Genomic DNA, 19083 nt, shown 5'->3' with positions numbered 1-19083 from the left:
CACCAACAGAATATATGAGATGAAAGAGAGAATTTCAGGTGTAGAAGATACAATAAAATAAATTGATTCATCAGTAAAAGAAACCAATAAACTTAAAATATTCCTGACAAAAAGCATCCAGGAAATCTGGGATACCATGAAAGGAATGAAACTAAAAGTAATATGAATAGAAGGAGGAGAAAGATGCTAACTCCATGGCTCAGAAAATATTTGCAACAAAATCATAGGAGAAAAAAATTTTCCAACCTAAAGAAATATATACCTAAGTACAAGAAAAAAAGCTTATAGAACACCAATTAGATGGAACCAGAGAAGAAAATCATCCTACCACACAATAATCAAAATACCAAATTTACATAACAAAGAACACTAAAATCAGCAAGGAAAAAAAGACAGGTTAAAAAAAAAGAGAGAGAGAGAGAGAAAGAAAGAAAGAAAAAGAAAAACGAGGCAGACCTATCAGAATTACATCTAACTTCTCAACAGAGACTCTAAAAGGTTGAAGGGCTGGACAACTTCTAAAAAAACCTTAGATGCCAACATAGACTACTGTGCTCATCAAAACTCTACGAAAGGATGGACCATCCAGAGACTACCCCACCCAGTGATNCATCCCATAATCAGCCACCAAACCCAGACACTATTGCACATGCCAGCAAGATTTTGCTGAAAGGACACTGATGTAGCTGTCTCCTGTGAGGCTATCTATGCCAGTGCCTGCCAAATAGAGAAGTGGATGCTCACAGTCATAAATTGGATGGAACACAGGGCCNCCAATGGAGGAGCTAGGGAAAGTACCCAAGGAGCTGAAGGGGTCTGCAACCCTATAGGTTGAACAACAATATGAACTAACCAGTACCACATGTCTCTAGCTGCATATGTAGCAGAAGAACTAGTAGGCAATCATTGGGAAGAGATGCCCCTTGGTCTTGCAAACTTTATATGCCACAGTACAGGTAAATGCCAGAGCCAAGAAGAGAGAGTGGGTGGGTAGGGGAGCAGGGCGATGGGAGGGTATAGGGGACTTTTGGGATAGCATTTGAAACGTAAATGAAGAAAATATCTATAAAAATTTGGAAAAAAAAAAAACTCTCAATCACCGTATATGGAGAAAATAAAATATTGCAAGACAAATCTAAATACAAACTATATCTATCCACAAAAGCAGCCCTATAGAAGACACTAGAACAAAAACTTCAGCCCAAGTCAGATAACTATACCCAAGAAAAAGACAGTAAATAATTAATTAGATACAAGCAAAATAAGGAAAGTACACACAAATGAGCACATGCAAGCATGCACACATGCACACACAAACATACACATACACATACATACATACACACACACACACACACACACACACACACACACACACAAACATCACCAACATCAAAATAAGAGGAACTAACCATCACTGGTCATTAATATCTCTCAACATAAATGAACTCAATTCCCTAATAAAAAGACACAGGCTAACAATAGATGAAAAAAAACTGGATCCATCATTCTTCTGCATACAGGAAATAGACCTCATCAAAAAGATAGCTTTTAGCAGGGCATGGTTGCGCACACCTTTAATCCTAGCACTGAGGAAGCAGAGGCACGCGGATTTCTGAGTTTGAGGCCAGCCTGGTCTACAGAGTGAGTTCCAGGACAGCCAGGGCTATACAGAGAAACCCTGTCTCAAAAAACCAAAAAAAAAAAAAAAAAAAAAAAAAAAGCTATTATCTCAGAGTAAATGTTTGGATAAGTGTTCCAAGCAAACGAACACAAGAAGCAAGCTGGAGCTGCCATTCTAATATCTAATAAAACAGACTTTCAACCAAAATTAACCAAAAGCGACTAGGAAGGACATTTCATACTCATTAAAGGAAAAATATCCAGGAAGATCATATTTCAATTCTGAATATCTGTCCTAAACACAGGAAAACTCACATTTGTAACAAACAATGCTTAGATAACACATGAAATCCCACACATCAGTAGACAGAGATATCTACTCCCACTATCAACTGACAGGTCATATAGACAAAAACTGAACATAGAAACAGCAAAACTAACACACATGAATCAAATGGACCTAACAGACATCTACTACATATTTTACCAAAACACAAAAGAGTATATATTTTTCTTAGCACCTTGTGGATCCTTCTAAAAAAGTTTTTCATATACTTGTTCACAAAGCAAGCCTCACCAGATACCAATCAACTAAGTTAAATCAAAATGAGGTAAACTATTTAAACTACACTGCATCTGACAGAATGAATTCAAAAAGTGAGACACCAACAACCTGAATAACCCAATTTAAAAATGGAGTACAGAACTAAACAGACTTTTCATCAGAGGAAACTCAAATGGCTGAGAAGGACTTAAAGAAGTGTTCAGTCTTCAGTCATCAGAGAGATGTAAATCAAAAGAACTCTGAGGTTCCATCTTATACCCTTCAGAATGGCAAAGATTAAACCTCAGTAGATATCACATCCTGGTGGGATGTGGGACAATAGGAATACTCCTTCCATGCTGGTGGGAGTGCAGAATTGTACCACAACTTTGGAAATCAGTTTGGCAGTTTCTCAGAAAATTGGGACTAGATTTTTCTAGAGACCCAGCTATACCACTCCTGGGCATATAAGCAAAAGATGTCTATAATACCACAAGGCATTTGCTCCACCATGTTCATAGCAGCTTAATTCACGTTAGCCACAAGCTGGAAACAACTCAGATGTCCCTAAACCACAGAATGGATTAAAGAATCACTGGTTTATTTACACAACAAAATACTGCTCATCTATTAAAAACAAGAACATCATAAAATTTGCAGGCAAATGGATGTAACTTGAGAATGCCACCCCGAATGAGGCAACCCAATCCCAAAAGGACATGCATAGTATGTACCCATTTATAAGTGGACCTTAGCCACAAAACACAGTATATCCATGCTATACTCCATAGAACCAAAGAAGCTAAACAAAAAGGAAGGCATGACAGGATACTTGAATCTTGCTTAGAAGGGGGAATAAAATAGTCATAAGCAGCAGATGAGGGAGGGAACTGGGTTGAAGGGGCAAGGGGAGGAGAAAAGGGGGTTTCAGGATCGGGTGTGGGGAGGGACAGAAGAAATGGCCAGATGGCCATGGGAATGAATGGAAATCTGCAACTGACTGGGGTACGGAGATGGGAGGAGCATCTCCAGGACCAGACAGAGACCTGGGGATAAGGAAGGCACCCCCAGATCAGTGATTTTAGCTGTGACTATAGTATATGGTACTGGGGATATGGAACCTGAAGAAGCAACATCCTAAAGCCATCCAGGCACCCCAGGGGAGCATTAGGGACACCAACCCACCCATAAAAATTTTCACCCAAAATTTATCCTGTCTAAAAGAAAAGTAGGGATATAGGATGGAGCAGAACTGAAGGGATAGCCAATCAACAACTCTCCGAACTTGAGACCTATCCCACGGGGCAAGCACCAATCCCTGACCCTATTAATGGTACTCTGTTACACTTGCAAATAGGAGTCTAGCAGACTGACTTCTGAGAAGCTCTACTCAGCAGCTGACTCAGACAGATGCAGATACTCACAGTTAAACTGTGGAGGGAACTTGAAAGAATAGGAGGAAGGATTTGAGGCTACTATGGGGATAGGAACTCCACAGGAAGACCGACAGAGTCAACTAACTTGGACCCTTGGGGCTTTCAGAGACTGAACCACTAACCAAAGAACATGCACGGAGTGGACCAATGCTTCCCGCACATATGTAGCAGATGTACAGCTTGGTCTCCAAGTGGATTCAGAGCAACTGGAATGACGGTTATCCATAAAGCTGTTGGCTGTACATGGAATATATACTTCTAGCTAAGCTCTCTTGTCTGGCTGCAGTGGGAGTGGATGTGCCTAGCCTCGCAGAGACTTGAAGGAATGCACCTAGCCGTGGAAAGACTTGGAGTACTAGGGTGGGAGAATACCCCGGGACACCCACTTGCTCAGAGGAGAATGGGAGTGGGGAGTAGGAAGGATTGTGGGAGGGAAGACTAGGAGGAGAGTAGTGAGTAGGACATAAAGTGAAAAAATGTTTTAAAAAAGGAAATATATACAAGTGATGCAATAGGCTGTATTACCAAAATCATACAGTATCTAGTATGTGAACATATGAAGATGAACATAACTACAGATATACATATTAAATTAAATCATCTCGAAGTCTCTTTGCATTTTCACATATATATCCATAGTTATTGCAAACACCATTATTGTTTTAGAAAGAATTGTCAGTGGAAGTGATATATATTAAAATAATGTATAGCACATGTAAAAGAAGTAAATAAATCATAATGTTAAAATAGAAAATAATTTTTCTTGTTTAGAAAGAAAATAAATTTTCTTTCCATTATAGTACTTCATTTTGGAAATACTCCAAGGTCTTTAACTTCCTTAGGGCTACCTGTAGCATTTTTAATGAATCCCAGAGTTTACAGTTTTTGCCTGGGGATTCTATCCCCCAAAGGCAAAAAGCCAAATATAAACTCAACAGCAAGGAAATTTAGACACAGGCCAACTCTGATGCTTCACACCAGGTAGGTGTCCTGTTTGGATATTGCAACACAGCATTTATAAATATAAATTGCTTTCCCAGGTCTTCAAACTGAGCAATGGCTCCAAGCAGTTATATAATGTGATGCAAAGTCACATGAGTCTTGTCATTCTGACCATGCAGTTCAGGAAACAGATTCAGACAAATGCCACACTCAGTGGTCACTTCTGTGACATACTGGAAGTTTATTCTGTTTCCTTAGCTGCTTTTAGTGGTATAAATCTTTATCGATTGTTAGTTGAAAAGGGAATTTAGTTGAAGATATCTTTTCAAAGAAGGAAGATTCCTATAAACTTTTTCTTAATTTGAATAAAGCAACCATACATAAAATTTAGCTTCATTATCTCAGCTAAGTATTAGACTCAGATACTCCTTTGTTGAAATATAACTTTAAGCAAAAGAAAAGAGATGACATAGTCCAGACAAAATAGCAATTATGTAGTTATAAAATTACTGAAATTGAAAAAAACTAGAATATATCACAAATTCAGTTTTCTTAAATTAAAACTCAACAAGGACAAATGCTAAACACTATTAAACCAAAAATTATTTTTAAATAAATTAATCCAAAATGTGATTGTGAAGTTACTTAGCACAAATTTAGTTTGGATTTATTTTCAATCATTTTTAGCCTTGTATCAGCCATGAATTTCTGGGCACCCTATGTTACATGTGGCAGTTTTTCAGGATGCTTCCAGGTAAACTCTACAACTTCCCCTCGTTTGTACAGAAAGTTACTTGGTTATAAAAGATACGGAGTGCTTTGGTAGAAAATCATCCCTTTTTTAGACTTGTGTTTTCAGTAAAGAAAATCAACACTAATTTGCAATATTTTACTAGTTATTTAATAGCTATAGAGAAATGTCAGCCTCTACTTTATCATCCTTTACTATAAAGGTCATTGATATGTCTTTCTCAGAATGACTTAGGTACATTGATTGTGAAATTTCATATTTATGTTTTATTAGCTAAAATGAAGTTTTCCATGTAAAATATTCTCTGAATTTGTCTTATTAAAACTCTTGTACCCCAGCACAGAATATATTCATGCAATTATTTAAGAATATTTTGTAAACATTAATTTCTCACACACTTTCTCAAAATGATATAAAACAACAAACTAACATTATATATTTGAGGTAATATTTTAAAATAAGGTTAGTTTAATATTCAATCTTTCGTGAATTAATCAAGTAAGTCATAACAATACATATTCCTGTTTAAAATAGATTCGTACCAACAATTTCAGAGATCAAAGGACAAAAAAAATCAAAACATTATGAAAAAAACATCTGATGTTGGCTAATCCACACTTAAACAGCAAACATTGTAGCAAATCCGAGAAATTATGGTAAGTGCTATTCACTGCATGAAAGGTTAATTTTGTCGAGCACTGGAGCAAGGCAGTTTAGAGAGATAAACTTCATGAAAATTCCTTTTCAGTTCATAGTGTACATTCCCTGAGTCTCATTTTCTTTTATTATATGCTATAAATTAAATCACATGTTTTCTATGAGTCTGTATATGTTTATAAAAACATACATGTGCTTACAATATACTTCATGCATCAATATTACGTTTTTCTCTTTAACTTACCTAAATACGTATGATATAGAATATTTAGATGATTTTTTTATATTTAATATTTTTTAAGTTTTATAAATTATAAATGGAAAGAAATACAATTCTATTCAGAAATATTATCTTAGTTATTTTTCTATTGCTGTGAGGAGATACCTGTCCGAGAGAACATTTTTTTTTATTATTCTTTTTCATACATTACCTCCAGATCACATCTCTCTTCCCTCCACTCCTCCCAAATTGGTAAATGTCAAGAGAACTTTTGTTTGCTTGCTTGTTTTATTCTTTACAGTAAATGTTCACTACTGGAAGGTGAAGTTCTTCTATTTCATTCTGGCAATTTAAAATATTCTGTTACCAAGACCCACTGACTGAACTCTACCAGGAAAAACAAAATAAAGACTTGATTATTACTGTGTCTAACAGAGTATTGATGTCTCTGCCAGAATTTTTCTTCATATAATACATAATCCTAATTTTAATTTCTTGATGAGAGCCAAGAAAAAAAAGTTTTTAAAAGTTAACTTTTCACACTTGGCTAATTTAAATATAATTCAGATTATTTCTACCTAATGAGGAAAACTACAGATTTAAAAGATGCTAATAGAGTGATTTCATGTCTACAAACTATAATCTCTGGATCAATCTGTTTTTCCTCTGGTTCCTTGCAGATCTCCTATAAAGGAGTCACATCAATGGCTGACAGAAATTTGACTGTGATAACTGAGTTTATCCTCCTGGGTCTGACCAAGGATCCTGTACTGAATACCATACTCTCCGCGCTGTGTCTCTTAATTTATGTAATTACTGTAGCAGGCAATTTGTGGATTATTGTGATAATTTTAGCTACTGACCAGCTTCATTCCCCCAAGTACTTTTTTCTTAGTCACTTGGCTTTCTTGGATTTCTGCTATTCGTCAGTCTTTCTTCCCAAAATGCTGATAAACTACTTAGTAGGACAAAACAGCATCTCATATCACAGCTGCCTTCTACAGTATTCCTTTGTCAACATGTTCCTGACTGCAGAATGCTTCCTCTTGGCTGCAATGGCCTATGATCGGTATCTTGCCATCTGCAGTCCGCTTTACTACAGATGTCTTATGACTCCCACATTTTGCATCTACCTTGTGTCAGCCTCTTACCTGCTGGGCTGTGCCAACTCACTTACCCACTTGAGGAGCCTTCTCAATTTGACTTTCTGTGGGCCCAATGTCATTGATCATTATTTCTGTGACATTCCATTGCTTTTTCAGCTCTCCTGCTCTGATACTCATGATAGTGAGGTTTTATTCATTGTTCTTTCTGGTGCTACATCCATAACTACTTTTCTGATAGTAGTTAGTTCCTATCTGGGAATTCTTATCACTGTCCTGAAAATGCATTCTACCAGGGGAAGTTATAAGGCTTTATCCACATGTGCATCCCACCTAACTGTAGTAACTCTCTTCTATGGGACAGTGATATCAACTTACCTGGGAACCAGCTCAAGCTTTCCACAGGATACAGAAAAAATCTTATCTGTGTTTTACACGCTTTTGCTGCCAGTACTGAATCTTTTTATATACAGTGTGAGAAATAAAGAGGCCAAAGAAGCCATGAGAAGAATGATTAAAAGAAAAATATTTGCTCAGTAAAATAATAGTTTAGATGTTTAAGAGACATTTATTAATTCTATAGACTATGTGTTTAAATACCTGCAATGTCTCAAGTAGTGGCAACTAATATATTTTGAAAGGTCTTTATGTTCAAACACACATTCATGTGAGATTTTAATTTTAATGTTACTAACATTAATTATTCATTATAACTTTATTATTCCATATATATGTGACATATATGCCATTATATATTAATATGAGGGTATTATACATAATATTCTATGATTATCATTTCCCAGTACAACAGGAATCATTGTTTTCCTGGCTAGATACCTCAGTCTGTTTGAGGGCAGATTCAAGTCACTACAAAAATTGCATTAAGGTGACTGATAGAACATACATAAGGACTTAAATATGACAAAAGAATATTGATGGAATAGAAAGCAAAGTTTATTCATATTCATTGGGATCATATAATGGACCCACTTTCTCAATAATTACAGACACAATTAAAAACACCTGTATATTTAGTTTAATAGTAGAAGGGGAGGCAGGATAAACTTGTATGAAAACCAAATGAGATTTAGTGAAAAAACTAAAACTAGACTAGAAGCACACAGATTTTCTCCTTCATGTTATAGCAAGTGAGCTTGTCTGTCTTGCTCTCTAACAACAATAAAACTCCACATAGGAAGAATCATGGTATTTTCTCTCCTTCCTGGTGTGAATATGCCAAAAAGAGTGTATTATTGCCAGACTTACAGACTTCTGTGTTAGGTGTAGATAAGGCACTCTGACAGAAGTTTTTGTGTTTTGTTTTGAAATTTTTGTTGTTTGCCTTGCAGAATCTCATAATTCTTTTCCTAATTTCATGTCACGGATATCTGCTTTTTATTTTTTCAATTTGCAAATTATGATTCAGAAAAGTATAATGTCCATTATAATAGATTGTTTACATTTTCTGTCATTGTCTATTTAAAAATACGATTGTCAGGTTTGGTGGCTGATGATGGGATGGATCCCCAGATGGGGATAGTCCATCCTTTCATCTTAGCTCTAAATTTTGTCTCTGTCCTTTCATGGGTATTTTGTTCCCTATTCTAAGGAGGAATGAAGTATCCACACGATGGTCATCCATCTTGGTTTTCTTGTGTTTTGCAAAAACAGAGGGGGAAAGGAGAAGAAAAATCACATAAATATTCATAATTAGGGAGGAGTACTGATTACAGAAGAAATACTGCATCTACATTCATTTCTCTTTACTGCTTCCCAAACCTAAACAAAGTTATAGATGATACAACTTAGGTCAAATGTCCTGAGCATGGACCACAAGTCAGTCATGACCCAATTAAGAGAGATACTAAAACCATGCTAATTAATGCTTATAGATAAGCCTTCACCCAATCCACATTAATAAACATCACTTATTTATTATATTTCCTCTACTATCTTTCATCTAGAACTACAGAAATTGGAATAGTCAGCAACCGTAGTTTTTTTCTCTCTTGTAAGTTTTACATCTTGAAGTTGAATAGAATTACTGCAGCAGCAATACAAATATAATTGATTGATTATCCCAGAGTATACTGAAGCACGTCAAAAATCAGAACTTAAGCACTTACTCAAAATAATGTAGTCTTCTGAAATTCCATTTTATTTAAAAATCTAAATGATACTCAGAACCATGTGTTGCTTATATTCATAGGTGATGTTTCTTAGCCTGTTGCAGAGTGCATTAAAATCTCTGTTCTTTGTTGCTTTGTCTAGAGATGACAAGGAAGCACAGGCTAAACATGCTATCAGACATATTTGTAATATTAGTAATATGATTGCAAGCTTATAAAAGTTGTCTTAATGTGTCTATAATAATAAATAGCTCAGATATTAGTGTATACAGATAAATAAACATCAAACTTCAACTACACCTATGAATTTTCATTTTTTACACACTGACAAGTATAGGTTCTAATGTAATATGAAAACTTAAAATAACCTTTACTTTATTGTTTCTAAATATACCATGGTTTATTTCAGAGTAATTACTTAGAAAATATTCGCATCACATCTCACCAAAATTCATGTTTGTAAGTTTGCACTGTAATAAACAAATTTTCAAAAACAAATTTTAATAGTTCTCGGGTTATCAAAAGACCTTTCTGAATGACAGCTCATCACCACACATATTGAGGTGACTCATACAGTCCATTTTAAATATTGAGTAAATAGGACTTTTAACCTTCATAATGATATGCAAATGATAATGAAAGTTTGTACATGATGATATATCTGTCCTGGTTAGTTTTCAGTTAACTTGACACAGCCAGAGTCATCAGAGAGGCGCCTTAATTGAGAAAATGCTACTGTAAGATTGTGGTATAGGCAAGCTTGTGGGGTATTTTCTTAATTTGATTGACAGGAGAAAGCTCTGGCCCATTATGGAATGGGCCATCCCTAGGCTGGTGTTCCTAGGTTCTACAGAAACAGAATGAACATTCAATGGTGTGAAAGCCAGTAAGCAGCATCACTCATGGCCTCCACAGCAGCCCCTAACTCCAGGTTCCTTCCCCATTTGTGTTCCAGTCCTGATTTCTTTTGATGAAGAATGATGATATGGAAATGTAAGCCCAATAAGCTGATTTTTCCCAGTGTTGCATTGATCATAGTATTTCATTGCCACAATAGTAACTCAATCTAAGACATTACTCTATGTTTTTTACATACATTTTCCCCCCTGTGGAATTAGTTACTCATAGTGAACAAGAAGACATATAACAGAATGAAATATTTTGAGAAGGAAATTATATTCTGTTAGAGAAGGGGATTATATTAGCTGTTATATTTTATAACAGATACCTATGCAAGGAAAGATCAGTCCTCCTTATATCTAGTCTACATCAACCAAGCAGAGAATGCAATCAAGGAAAATGAAGAAAAGTAATAATAAATATACAAATAAATTACTGGATAAAAACAATGAACATAGAATTAGGTTTGAAATATTAAGGACAACATGAAGTTGGTGGGGGCATATATTACACACATTATATAGAGGTATGGTACCACTTTATGTGAGGTCTCAAATACCATGTATTTTAGAATCTATGATGTACCTTAGGATCCATCCCCTGTGAATCATTGATGTTTTAGAGAAAATATTTATATTTTTATTAAGTTTCATTATCCATTAATCCCAGCACTTGGGAGGCAGAGGCAGGCGGATTTCTGAGTTCGAGGCCAGCCTGGTCTAAAAAGTGAGTTCCAGGACAGCTAGGGGTAATAACAAATACATCCAAAAATGCCTGCATGAGGACACATTCACATTTTCACTGGGCCTTTGGTTCTGTTACCCTGTCTACTTCCTCTACAATGCCAAAGTACCTTTGCTCAATGCCCGTAGAAATCTCCAACATACCTTTAATCTCACCACTAGAGAAGTCGAGGCAGGCAGATTTCTGTGAGGTAAAGGTGAGCCTGATCTACGAAATGAGTTCCAGGACAGCCAGAGCTATTACAAAGAGAAAACCAAAAAAAAAAAAAAGATAATTAAAAAACCCAAACAAAAACCAACCAAAGAAACAAAAAAAACATCAACAGCTTTTAGCCTTCTCTATTATTGTGTATATGTATAATGAGATAATTTCATAAAAATTGTGTCATGAACAAAGTCAGCATAAGCTCATCTTTCTCTGAAAACTCACTAGTGAGCCTCTCTCCCTGTTACTCTTCCCATGGGCTTCTTGTTCATTAGTCATCTCCCTCCTTTCTGTTGAAATCAGCTAGATCTGAAAGCCATTAATCACTGAAAGAGCTTTGCATTTGTCCTTTCAGTTGCCTGACCTTTGTATTTTGCCGCTATAGTTTTATCTCAGAGTCAAATTCCTAGGATACATGCTGCACCTTGCCTTATCTTTAATGAAGATTTCTCTAATTTGTTTTTTTCTTAAAATTTCTATCTTCTGTTATTGTTACTCTTTTATATCCAGTCATTGTGAATTTCAATGTACTTGATCACTTGCCTATGTAGTTATTGCTCTTAATGACAAACTTCAAAGATTTTTGTTTCTCTAATAATATTCTTGTTAATGTTCCTGAAAACCTTGGATTGCTTGTAGCATATCTTCAATCATATAAATTTCTATTTTTTTTAATTTTGACAGTTTCATGCAAGTATGCAATTCATTGTAATATTATTCAATATTTCATTACCTTTTTGTATTCTATTTCCACCATTACTTACTCTATGCTCAAAAAGTCCCATATCTGTTCTCTAATACTCCCAGATTTCTTGTCTTATTATTTTATGCAGGTTTAGAGCAGATAGTCACTGCTATTGTGTGTGCATGATTACAGTTTCATGTCATACCAGAAGAGAGTAACACACAATATTCCTCATCATCTTCTTCCTTTTGTAGTTTTTATTCTAACTTTGCTGGTGGTCCTTCAACCTTTTAGTAGATGTGAAACTTTGTTTTCTATTCTCTCACCAGTTTCAGATACTCTTGTGAGAAAATGACTGTAGCATGTTCACTTCTAGTATCCATGTATGTCTAAGAAAATCTCTATCTTATCAAAGAAATTTAATATTTATTGATTGAAAAATGATAATATGGAATAGTTTTGCATCTTCTCTTAAATTGTTTTTTATTTTTAAATTATAATATAATTACACCATTTTCTCCTTCCTTTTCCTCACTAAAAACCTCTACCATATACTATACCTTGCTCTCCTTCAAATGCTTATTTGTAAAATTGTTGTTATTTGTGTGTATGTATCCTAAAATAAATGAATACAGACTCCCAAATCAGTATTAGCTATTGCTTTACACTTGGTTGCCCTACAAAACTGAAAGGCATTTTTGTATTGCTGAAGTCTCTATTTGCTTCAGAAACAGAAATGAAAGGGTTTGAGCTCATAGTGACTCTGAAATTTGATGTTGTATTTATTAGAGGTGGTAAATGAAGTCATAGTTTTATGGAAACTACTTGGAGATTGTTGTTAAGATTTAAAAGCTCCCCTACTTATAGTGACATAGAGTAGAAAAATCATAGCTTAGGATATTAGAACATTGTTTTTGTTTATTTAGCTAAGAAGTAAATAAATTTTAGATCTTTACAATGCTTCATTTTATAGTTGACAGAAACCATAAATTTTTTCCCTGATTAATGTAAATATTTTCACTAGGGAAGACACATGAGCACAAAGCTAATATATACCAATGGACATTACCCCAGACTCCTGTTTTATAAAAAGTTATATTATCCAGAAAGCCCATTTTTTCCACATAATTTCATATTTTATTTCATAATTTAACAAAAATTCATGAATTTGTAAATACAAATAAGATAATCTAAAGATAAAATACAAAGTCAATAATTAGAATTTTATAGTGTTGCTTGATTCTGGCTTTTAAAGGCCACAGGCAGACCAGTAGTATCAAAATCTCATGCAATAATAATTTCTTCATTGGAGACATTTCCTTGCAATTTAGGTACAATCCTTAGAGTATAATTAAACACAAACCACAAGAAATCAAAATCAAATGTGACAACTGGAAAACTCCTTTATTAGGTGAATTTAAGAGTTCGGAGATATCTAAGTATCAGAGCTTGCATAGCACAGATTGCTGGAGACAATCATTTGTTGTGTAGACTTTCTATAAATATGTTGCCAATAACTCATTTTGAACACAGATACAGGATTGAGGGAAAATAGGAGTTTTATTTTCAGGAAGACATAAAATAATTGACTGAAATAATTTACATTTTATTTCAAATTAATCAAAGAAAGGCAAATTATTTAATATTACCAAAGGCACTAACAGTTGTCAATATCATGATATGTGCAATGGTACGCGGTAGAGGAAAATGTGCTAAATAACACCATCAACAGCAAGACAGATAACCATGGATCCTATTCACTGTGTCAATGAGTCATGGAACTCAGAGCTTCAAAGGAGGTAAAAGTAATAAATAAATGTAAGATAAATAAAAGTAAGATATAAATGTAAATGGTTCTATGCAAGTCATCTAAGCATCACAATCTATTTGTAACTCATGGGCAAGTGTCTGTAGATATGTCTTTAAAAATTTTATTTATGTTTTTCACACTAGGTGAATTTTTGCTTTCACAAATATGCATGTTCCAGGAGGTCCCTAAGAAAGTTTATCACTTTATAGAATTGTTAATTGACTGTATCACTAGAAAACCGACTATTAAGCACATCACTTGGATATTCTGAAATAACTTCCTAAAACTATGAGTTTAATGGCAGCATCCTTCAATCAGGCTACATGGGTAGTTTTGGTGTGGACTCTTTTTAACTTTTAAATTAACTTTTGCTAAGAAGAAATACCAATGTAAAGGTTATGTCTAATTTAACTGGCATGCAGGTTTTATAGTAGTTGGCTGGCAGGTGTATGTAGAGGCTTCCTGTTAACAACATCCTAAATGTCAGTTTTGGAGTTATTGAGGACAGAGTGATTTTTATTTGCCTCTGGTGTTTGAGACATTTAGAATATGGATATATACTCTGAGATCATTTACTGGACAATGGAATCTATCCCCCTGTCATGTGAAACACGAGGATTAACTCATTTTTTGATAAGATGGCTATATTTTTATGGGGCATGGAGCCAGACCTATAGTAACAGAACTGGTTGACATATACTGCAAGAAGTGATCAGGTGTATGCAGCCAGAGGTGGTCAGGTCTATGCAGCTAAAGAGAGAAACAGCAGATTTCTGGCAGGTCTTATTTCCCAAACATCCTTGTCCTGCAACTTACAATGAAATGGTGCTTCATTTAAAGGAATGACGTAAGTCTGAGGCTCCTGCTATATAATTGTATTGTAAATTTAACATTCTAATCAGACTTTCACAGACATTTTTATATACCCAATTTGGATACTACTTTACTTTAAACATCCCTTAAGTTAACTCTGATTTGTTTTACATGATTTAGGCTTAATTTTAATAACATGTACAGAGGACTGTATGATGTTAGATAAAACCTGCTTTGTACCTCAAAGCTTTTCTCTGAAAAAAAAAGAATTACATCTATACTGATAGTGATTGACCATTAAGTTGTAAATCTTAATTACCTTTAACATGTTATAACAAGCTGGTATCTTTTGTAAGATTAGAGTTTTGTAATTTTATCCCTATTAAGTTTTATCCTTACAGAAAGCACTTGAATTAAAGATCCTTTAGTGTCAAAACAAACTTTATACCATAAATACAGTGGACAGTGACTGGGAACCTCATTTTCCTGATCCTTTTATATTATTATTTTATGAAACATCATTTTTTTAATGCAACTCATGTTTACCAAATAGCTAAGTCCTCATATTCTTCAGGAGGAATGACTTAAATGAAGGAGCTTCTTATTAACCTGGGACCACCTATGATGCTTTGTTACTATAATCTAGCCTTTGACCAGACAGGACATCAGGAACAGCAAATATACTCTTACTCTTTCAAAGATACTTTGGATTTTCTGAGAAATTCCAAAGCCAGTATTTGTTTAAGCTCACTTAATTGGGTTATCTTGCTTTACAAATTGTTTCTGAACAATATATCTATTTTTAAATAGAATGGTGTTAAGTAAGGTGTTCACAGCTGTCACTATGTGGTGGCCTAGAGATCTTCCCACTGATGAAAACACGCAAGAGTTGGCTTTACCCTTCTTTGCTCATTCAGTCCATTATGTAACAATTGATATGTAAATTATTACAGATCTAGCATAAGTGACTTCTTTCATCTTTCATCTGTTGATTGAGTCTATGGAATGTGAATGTAGAGATTTTTTTTTTTTAAGGTTGGTTACTAGAGTAAATTTTAGAAAATATTTCTGGTTGTTGAGTGTAAACTTTGTGAAATGAATCATTTACTCTCGACATGGTAGTCACTGGCTCCAGTAGTAACTTAGTGAATCATAGAGTATTACGGAAAGTTTCCTGTTGAGAAGAAAGCAAGGCAGACTCTGTCTCTGAGAGTATTTTTAAATTAAAAACAATTTTCTTTAGGGGAATATAAGTTAGAACTAAATTTTCTCTTTACATAGCCTGACAATATAAAATATGTATATAATTATAACAATTTGATGTTAACAAAACATATATTAATAACATTGTTTCTAACAAAAAGAATTTAGTTCAGTGATAAACAAGTAAATACGCTGTCCCTGATCAACTTCTGTTTTTATTTTTTTATTAGTTATTTTATTTACTTAAATTTCAAATGTTATTCCCTTTCCTTGTTTCCCCTCCTCGAGCAAACTCCCTATCCCATCCCATGTCCCCCTGCTTCGATGAGGGTGTTCCCCAACCCACCCACCCACTCCTGACTCACCACCCTAGTATTTCCCAACACTGGGGCATCAAGCCTAAACAGGCTCAAGAAAATCAACTTCTTTATAATCAATCAATCAATCAATAAATAAATAAATAAATAAATGGGAACATTTTGGAGCATGAGGCACATTAAATGATCATGTAGAATAAACATGATTCAAGAACCTTTGGCATGATGTGTTAAATATAAAAATAAATTTGCTTTATGTGCATGATACTTTGACTTTTTCTTATGTATTTGTCAATGCATTAAAAAGTATCTTCTCCCATTTTCATGAGATCACATTTTAACTCTTTGGTTTAAATATTTGTTTTCAGCATTTTCCTCATTGCATTGAGAACTATTCTTGAACAATGAACTTACTTCCTGATGTCATGTGTACTGTTATTGGATATAGTCATGTCTTCTACCTTCACAGGTAAAAGAATTGGAACTATGTTTTAAATTAAAATCTGGAGCAGGTCTTAAATCATCAATAAACAGAAAGTACAGATGGCAGAAAATAGAGAAGTATGAAGAAATTGTTTGTAAATATAATTTGAGCTAGATGTTTATAGTTTTGTAATATGAAAACTAATTGAAATGTACTGATTCCAAGACAATATTGGATGTTTTCAGTTTGTGTACAACTGAATTTAAGATTGTGATATGACATTATACTTAAAAGCATGACTTATAGTTTCTTTCTTCATGTTTTATTTTAAAGGCATTATATTTCCTAAGACTACAATATAATTGATTACAATAAATAAATTGATAGGAATAAACTTTTGTCACAATGATAGAGTTGGGTAGAATATAGTAAAACGTAGCAGAAGTATCTTCTAACTATTATGAACACAATGCTTTGAAGTTTTAATGCATGAAAAATTCTAAATAACCGTTCATTTCAATATCTAATAGCATCTGTCATTTTCTTTAAGGTAAGTCAGAAGCTGGAGATGTGACTCAGAGGTTAAGTACCCCTAATGCTTCTTCAGAGGACCAGAGTTTGGTGAACACCACCCACATCAAGCAGTTCCCCTTGACATGAAACTTCACCATCCAGATTTCCAACCACCCTATCTGGATTTTCCAGGGATCTTGATTCAGGTACACACACACACACACACACACACACACACACACACACAAAATTACTAAATTAAAATTAATAACAATTGCCAGGCGTTGGTGGCACAGGCCTTTAATCCCAGCACTCGGGAGGCAGAGGCAGGCAGATTTCTGAGTTTGAGGCTAGCCTGGTCTACAGAGTGAGTTCCAGGACAGCCAAGGCTACACAGAGATACCCTGTCTCAAAAAAATAAAACAAAAAAAATTAATAAAAACTATATAACATCATCTTTCAACATTTACTACATATCCATTTTGCTCTTAATGCTGGAGGACAAGCAGTCTCTGGTTGTCAGATCTTTTGACTTTAGTGTTTAACTTTCTCACTGTATATTCAAGTTTAAGTCAGTGGTTACATCATTAAAAAAATGACAGAGAATAATTTCACAAAAGTGACAGTCTTCATGTTCAGTGGATTTTCCGATCACCCAGAATTACAAGTCAGTCTGTTCTTAATATTCCTTTTCATCTATTTATTCACTGTGTGGGGCAACATTGGGTTAATCTTGTTAATTAGAATTGACTCTCAGCTTCACACACCTATGTACTTTTTCCTCAGCAATTTAGCATTCATTGACATATTTTATTCCTCCACTGTAACTCCCAAGGCACTAATCGATTTCCAGTCCACACAGAAATCAATATCCTTTGTAGGCTGCTTTGTTCAGATGTATTTCTTTGTTGGTTTGGTGTGCAGTGAATGTTTCCTTCTGGGCTCCATGGCTTATGATCGCTATGTAGCAATCTGCAATCCCTTACTGTACTCTGTGATTATGTCTCAGAAGGTGTGCAACTGGCTGGCACTAATACCATTCATGATAGGCTTCACAAATTCTCTGATATCCATCTGTGTGATAAGCAGTTTGCCTCTCTGTGATCCCTACATCAATCATTTCTTTTGTGACACCACAGCTCTTTTAGCCCTGTCCTGTGTTGATGCCTTCAGCACCGAGCTGGTGATCTTTGTTCTAGCTGGGTTCACACTCCTCAGTTCTCTTCTCATTATCACTTTCACTTATGTGACCATCATCTCAGCCATCCTTAGGATACAGTCAGCAGCTGGCAGGTGGAAGGCTTTTTCTACATGTGCCTCTCACCTCACAGGGGTCACTGTCTTTTATGGCTCCTTGATTTTCACCTATTTGCAACCTGATAACACATCATCGCTCACCCAAGCACAGGTAGCCTCTGTATTCTACACCATTGTGATCCCCATGCTGAACCCACTGATCTACAGTCTGAGAAACAAAGATGTGAAAAATGCTCTTCTGAGAGTCATCCACAGAAAACACGTTCTGTAACAAATCATGTCCACTGCAGTTTTAAAAGACCAAGATAATTTTAAATACTTGCTTTAATGATTGGGAAATAAAGTAACTTCAAAAAATATAACACAAACTTATTGATACTATAGTGTCTTAGAACTTGAAATGTTGAATTATTATTTGTTTATGAGATATACTAAATTCATTAAGAGATCATTTCAGTTCATAAATTGTTCATCCAATAAAAATATATAAGGCAATTAAAATATGTCTGTGCACATTTCAATGAACATATCATGATACTGAGGCATAAACATTCTTTTGTACAGATTCTTTTTTATGTTATTTTGCATAATTGTATACAATTATACAATTTAATTATATAATTAAAGTCACATGTTTGGAATTATGATATCTTTACATTTTAAATAAATATCTCATAAAGAGAATCAATCTTCATTTTTTAAAAATTTTTATTGGTTATTTTATTTATCTACACTTCAAATTTCCCAGTTTCCCCTCTACAAACCCCCTATCCCATCCCTCTTCCACTCTGCTTCTATGAGGGTACTC

General features: G+C 34.6%; 2 protein-coding genes across 2 annotated transcripts; both read left to right on the top strand.

Moving 5' to 3' along the window:
- The first annotated feature begins 6877 nt into the window (after window positions 1-6877).
- Window positions 6878-7816, top strand: LOC110317536 (olfactory receptor 1052-like). The gene has a single exon (XM_021192020.1). The coding sequence runs from the start codon at window positions 6878-6880 to the stop codon at window positions 7814-7816; it is 939 nt and encodes a 312-aa protein (XP_021047679.1).
- A 9797-nt stretch (window positions 7817-17613) lies between these two features.
- LOC110319602 (olfactory receptor 8I2) lies at window positions 17614-18546 on the top strand. The gene has a single exon (XM_021195100.1). It carries the CDS (start codon window positions 17614-17616, stop codon window positions 18544-18546), a length of 933 nt encoding a protein of 310 aa, XP_021050759.1.
- Window positions 18547-19083: the final 537 nt, after the last annotated feature.

Source organism: Mus pahari, chromosome 3 (genome assembly GCF_900095145.1).
Source record: "Mus pahari chromosome 3, PAHARI_EIJ_v1.1, whole genome shotgun sequence".
Lineage (NCBI taxonomy): Eukaryota > Metazoa > Chordata > Mammalia > Rodentia > Muridae > Mus > Mus pahari.
The sequence above is the reverse complement of the archived record's forward strand: the minus strand, read 5'-3'. Positions and strand labels throughout refer to the sequence as shown.